General features: G+C 43.6%; 1 protein-coding gene across 8 annotated transcripts in view; it reads left to right on the forward strand.

Moving 5' to 3' along the window:
- Positions 1–5,600, forward strand: part of Sestd1 (SEC14 and spectrin domain containing 1) — an 89,378-nt gene extending 83,778 nt beyond the window's left edge. For 4 of the 8 annotated variants that reach the window (XM_075984783.1, XM_075984789.1, XM_075984790.1 and 1 more), the window contains 3 exons: positions 560–751; positions 3,020–3,141; positions 4,373–4,647. In XM_075984783.1, the coding sequence (XP_075840898.1) occupies positions 560–751; positions 3,020–3,141; positions 4,373–4,502 (444 nt within the window). In that variant the 3' untranslated portion in view covers positions 4,503–4,647. Of the gene's footprint in view, positions 1–559; positions 752–3,019; positions 3,142–4,372 lie in introns of all 8 variants that reach the window. The other 4 variants (XM_075984788.1, XM_075984782.1, XM_075984787.1 and 1 more) reach the window with 4 other exon arrangements.
- The last annotated feature ends 720 nt before the right edge of the window (positions 5,601–6,320 follow it).

The following is a 6,320-nucleotide window of genomic DNA, read 5'->3' on the forward strand; positions in this document are numbered from 1 at the left end:
TGTTACACAGAGCTAGGAAAATGCCAGCTGGTGCCCTGACCCTGGGCCACATGGCCGCAAGAGGGCTCCCTCTGCTGTGCCACTGTGTAGACTGTTGGACAGGCCACAGAATTAGCGTGAGGTCCTTGTTAGCAACAACTGGTCAGAAACAGCGTTCCTAGTGTGTAACTAGAATTAGCTTAGTGATACAGGATTGTTTTGGGACCGAGTGTGTTTGTGTGTCTGCCCTGATGCAGAGTTTACACTGTCATATTTTACTTTCTCATACGTAACAAAGTGTGGAGCTCACTTCACCTCTTCATTTTGGTAATCAGAGACCTGACATTCTTCTTGGCCAGTAGAATTTAGCCGGCTGAGATGGTGAGCGCAGAATAAGGACGAGAGCTTAAAGAAAAACAAACCTGGTAGATAGCTAGACACCTTGCCGCGTTTGTTAGTGTGTTTGCAGATTGCCGACAGCCACTGGTCCATGCAGTACAGATGCCCAGTGCTGCCACACAGCCGCCTCACCTCCTCGTGATTGCGTGTGTTCTAACGTGGTGGTCCTTTCCCTCCCTAGAGCACTTACGACTACGGCAGACAGTTGCTGCAGGCCACGGTTGTTCTGTGCCAATCCTTGCGCTGTACGTCCCGGTCCTCAGGGGACACGCTTCCTCGACTGAACAGAGTGTGGAAGCAGTTTACGGTAGCGTCGGAAGAGAGGGTGCATCGGTTGGAGATGTCGATTGCCTTCCACTCAAACGCTGAAAAGGTAGGCAGGATCTTAAAATTCTTTTGAGATTTTATTTATTTTTCTTTTATGTGTTTGTTTGCCTGAATTTAAGTCCATTCTCCACATGTAGTGCAGAGGCCTGAAGAGGTTGTCAGATTTCCCTGGGACTACAGCTCCAGACAGTTTTCATCATCCTGTGGGTACTAGGAGTTGAGCCCAAGCCCTTTGGAAAAGTAGCCAGTGTTCCTAACCGTTGAGACCTCTGCGCCCCACTGCAGTCTCTTAAAGAGGGAAAAAACAAACGGTTACCTCACTGATATTCATTGCATTTATTAAAAATGTTACATGGAATGCTGTGGTGATGCAGCTACTCTATGTGTTCCTTTGCTGAGGCTCATTTGAATGTGTGTTGTCTTGAGAGTGTCTACACTCAGTCTCCCAAGTTGACCCAGGCTGGAGTGCCTGGCCAGGGGATTCCAGAGCTGCGGGAGGCCTGGCTTCTTCCCCTCTCCCTGCCCCTCCCATCCAGCCCAGCCTTCTCTCTGTCCTCTGCTGTCCCCTTGTCAGACTCTTTCCCTGGATCAGGAAAGGGAACGATCTTGGCAGCTACACCTGTTCCTGTGGTAATTGTCAGGAAGTTTTAAAAGTTACTTTGTGACTTTATAATTCAGGGTAAAGGCTGGCCAAGCAAACTAATGAAACTAAAATCAAAACCTTTGTTCCATGATTATTGTTAAAGATCCATTCTAGAATTTATTTCTCCATAGTTTTATGCCATTAGTTAGAGAAGTCAATAATAAAAATAGTCGTGTTATTTGGGCAAATTTTCATTAAAGCCCATTTCTCTTCACAGTGGTGATGCTGAATATATTCCCATTCAAGATGGAAATTTTATTAGGTAGTTAATTTCATGTTGCTCTCTTATAGTGGGAGTTTATATGCAGGGGACTTAAAATTATGCAGTAATATGTGGAAAGCCGAAGTTATAGCCTTACCTCAGAACGAACAGATGTGACCAGAACCTTAGGGACTGAGAGGTTTCATGTTGGATCACACTGTTGAAAGTGGTACCGCTGATTCTCACACCTGCTCCCTGAACTGCACAGATCAACAGATCAGTGTTGTTGTTAGACTGGGCCCAGTGACATCGAGTGTGTTGCTTCATACCTGAAGTCTCAGACAACAGACACACAAAGGCCTAGTAAGGATGGAACAGGTATAGAAGATGGCTTGTCTTGTTTGCCTGCTAATTATCTCAGTGAACGTGTTTCATTATTAGAAAATACGCTACTCATCCAGGAAAAGTGTGGAGCTTAAATGTTCTTCTTAATGGGCGTGTCCAGGGCGAGCTTGCCAGTGCAGGGCCCTGAAGTCCTACCCTTCATGGGTCACAATACCCTGCGTCTGTCAAAAGAGAGTTATTCACGTTCCTAACACCGCTCATGACATTTTAGGATACTATTTTAAATGTGGGAATATTTTTAATTCGAGAACTCTTTAAAAGGTATAAAAAAATAAATATAGTTACAAGATTTTTAAATAGGAAGTTGGTCTGTCTTCCTTCCTGTCTGCCTTCCTTTCTTTCTTTTTGTCCCTGGCCTTTATCTTGCTTATAACGACCTATTTTATTGAGCAAACTCACGTAAAGCCTTCTGTCGTCATGCACTATCTCTCTTCTTGACTGCCTACACTCAGCTATAACTGTAAGCAAATTATACAACATAATAACTGAAAAGTGTCCTAGTTTGAAACCAAATCTTGAATTTTTAAATAAAAAAGAATGAAATGTCTTTGAACACAATAGAGCTCCTGATATTAGGCGTATGACCAGTGAAATCAGAAGATCAGGCAGATCTAGGCAGATCTTCACATGTGTTACCTTTGCACACACCGTGCTGGGTATAGTTTGCAGTTTCATTGAGGTTTGGCGTCTGTAGACTCGAGCAGTCTGACGTTCATAATCCACTCTGCTAAATAAACATCCCATTAAATGGTTAGTAAATGGTTGTCTAGTAAGCTGGAGACTATTTCTTAAGCACAACTCTATTCATTTTCCAAATAGCACTCCATTATTTCTTCCCTGGGAACACCCTCCTTGTTTGTACCCCTGAGTGTCTGTTGTTACTAGAGCCGTGCTTCGTTTGCGATGAGGGTTCCTTCACCAGTCGCAGCTCAGCCTCCTACAGTTGATGCTTCTGAAGACCCTCAGCACGGAACCAGAGCGCGCCCTCTTCAGTTTAAAGAATCTATGCAGGATTAATTCCCTTTCATCGTTTTTGATTGATGCTGCCCTTTTGTTTGCTACAGATTTTGCAAGACTGCCCAGAGGAGCCGGAAGCAATTAATGACGAGGAGCAGTTTGAGGAAGTCGAAGCAGTTGGGAAGTCACTGCTGGATAGACTCACTGTCCCCGTGGTTTACCCTGACGGGTAAGCTGCCTGCCCTTAGCGTGTCAAAGTTAAATTACTGAGAGCCATTCTTTAGAAGGCTCAGTGTCTTCATTTTGGTCCACATCCCAACTCCTACAGTAGATCAGTTGACAGCAGTGGCAGTTGGTGTTTGCTGGATGATGTTTGCCTCTTGGCAACTTAGATGGGCGAGTGCAGATTAGTTTGAGACTTGAACCTCTAGCCTGAGCTGTGAGGGCAGGGAGCTGTGAGATTTGGGGCCCCATTAAGAATGGGGAGGGTATCAGGGAAGGGACTGAGGCCTATGAGCAGCTTCAACTCTTAAGCTTTATTGCTTGCACCAGTCAGATTGAGGCCGGCGTGACTGTTCATGACTTAGAATGGAAGGAAATGAGGCTCAGATTCAGAGGACCAGTGATTCATGATTGCAGCTGTTGGAGTTAGGACACAGTCTCAGGTCTGCTCCAGAGCTGTCTTCACACTAAGGCCTCTGAGATTTTCCATATGGAAGGTTATCAGGTCCTAACCCGTACCTTCTTTACTTATTTCAAATGTGAGATAACCTCATGTAAAACCCAACAAGCGAGGAAAAGAATCAAGAGTTTCATCCCTGTAGATCTTGTCACTGAGTCACTGAGCGGTCAAAGGAGTCCAATAATAGAGACCCCAAGCCATCAGGTAGAAGTAAGGTATCCTCTGTGGTCTTGTGATGGAGAGTATAGAGGCTGGAGCCCAATGCCTCGACTCCTCGACTCCTTCTTACTTCTTAGCAGTGACTGCAGCTCTCCATGTCCCCACGCCTGATAACAGGGTGGAGGAATTGTTCCAGATCATAGCAGTGCATGTGTATATGTATGTGTGTGGGGGGGAGAGGGGTTCCTCCAGCCAAATATCTATACAGAACTTAGCTGTGAGACACACAGGACTAAGTGCTGTGTCACGATCTTTCAGTGAATGTTTGAAATTCAGATTGAAAAGAATTATCAGTTTATTCCTGTGGAGAAGAGCATTACTCCTTGTCTATACAGAGAAAAATCTCTAGGGCTGTCTGGATTTGAAGTATAAAAAGTAGCTTAATGTCATGTGACTTATCTGCAGCAAAGAGCAATCCCAGAAGTCTGGGTTCCAGGCCCCAGATGAACTAGTTTCTACATAGGCCGGATCACGTCATGATAACATTTGCTCTTGTGCACCTGGTACAGTGGAATGAACGTGTATTAACCTGTGTGTTTTCTGTGTGTCCTGACTTTAGAACTGAACAGTATTTTGGGAGTCCAAGTGACATGGCTTCTACTGCCGAGCACATCAGAGACAGAATGAAACTGGTCAGTCTCAAAAGGCAGCAGCTGAGACATCCCGAATTGGTGACCACGGAAAGCTAATGTCCCCAGCTCCCACAGATCTGCAGGTCATACGCCCACACGTCACTGGTGGCACGGCTGTGTTAGCCACAGCTTGTTAAGATGCATTTCCCAGCAGGATAAGCCTCCTTTCTTCCCACAACACGTCTCTCTAAATGCTAACACCTCTCGGCTACCGAGGCATAATCACGTAATGTGCTGTGATGCTCGAGACTCCAGGTACCTTAACGGAAGGAACTGTAAACACTGCACTGGGTCCTGGCTTTCACGCTTTTACCTGACTTGCCAGTTTGTAGATGAACAACTGATTATAAGCTTTTGAATGGTGCTAATCGGAGCTTAGGAATTCTCTATAAGAACATGGTTGCCCTTCCTCCCCAGGTGATGTAGAATATTTAGACCATAGTTAGACTGTTAGTGGATAGTGGCGTCCTCAAAATTTCACTCTGTAATTCTTCAAAATTGATTATTTTTATTGTCTATATGAAGAAAACCCTCCAGATCTTTGACATATCCTATTCATTGGAAGACATTTTCCTATTGCAGTTATAATGTATTAAAAGTTGTCTGTGCCTCATAAAAGTCTTCTTCAAGCTTCTCACTTAATTTGGTAGTTACATCCCAGTTCTAAACGTGAGTGCCTTACTAAAAGGCCATTCTTAGGGTTGTGAGGATGGGCTAGTCATTTGGTTTTAATGGTGGCTGCATGTATTTTAGGCAGAAATTTCATATGTATGCATGTGTATATAATAAAAAATAAGCATGTTTATTGGGAAAAGATTAGACCTTTAAGAACAATAATAGAAGACTATTTTTAATTTTTCTCTTGAAAAATACTGTCCAAATTGTTAACTACTCTAAAGATGCTTGTCTTTGGGGAAGGAGGGCTGAGGATGAAGGTGTGCTTAACTATTTCAATGTAATCTTTTATATCACAGTTAATTGCTCTGGAACTAAAGCAGAAATTGTTAATAATATTTAATATCTCATGATACTAGAGAGAAAATCATCCTGAAGAAGTCTAGTCACAAAAACTGTACAGATCTTTAGAAATAAAATTTGTCATAAAATGGTAATGCTTTTTATGTTTGTATTAAGTTATAAAATGTATATAATTTAACATTGTGTTAATTTTTATTTTAGAAGATTTTTTTAAAGGTGGAAACCAACTGGGCTTATGATCAGTACAGAATTATGCAAAGAATTGTATGCTGGTTTGTTTTTGCAGTCTATAGTGATGCTCACAAACTCTCCTGTGCTAAAGCCAGTGTTCTCCAGCCTCTTCTCTGCCAGCCTTGAAGAATTCCATGGTCCTTGTCTGCCGTTCTCATCACTCTCTCTGCAAACCTTTCTGTTAGCTATTACACCTCACTCTACGAGAACCTGTTCTTTTGAAAATCAGCCGTAGTCTTCCAGTTACCGAATCGAATGCTTTCTGTCTGTCACATCGCCTCCCTTACTCTGTATTCCTGGCATCTCCCAAAGCCATCTCTCGAGGATGGTGTCTCTGCCATCACTGTGAGTGTAGATCTGGACTCATTGAGAATAGGTCTCTTGCGCATGCACACTCCTTATGTAAGACATCTCATCCCCAGTGCCCTCCCGCGTTACCTGTCTGATCTAAACGCCTGGCTTTCAGCCATCTCCCTGCCATTTTCACCTAAATGAAGGATGCGTCCTTGTCTCTTTCTTCCTGGAGTAGTTTTGATTAATGGTGCCACAGTGTCCAGGGCAAAAATTCAACTGCTCCCACGTCTTACACTGCCACTGCCTCTGGCACCATCCAGAAGTTCTCTCTGTACTTGATAACCCTCCTTCAGGGCTTTCCTCCTGTGACTC

This window comes from Microtus pennsylvanicus, chromosome 9 (genome assembly GCF_037038515.1).
Source record: "Microtus pennsylvanicus isolate mMicPen1 chromosome 9, mMicPen1.hap1, whole genome shotgun sequence".
NCBI classification, from domain to species: Eukaryota; Metazoa; Chordata; class Mammalia; order Rodentia; family Cricetidae; genus Microtus; species Microtus pennsylvanicus.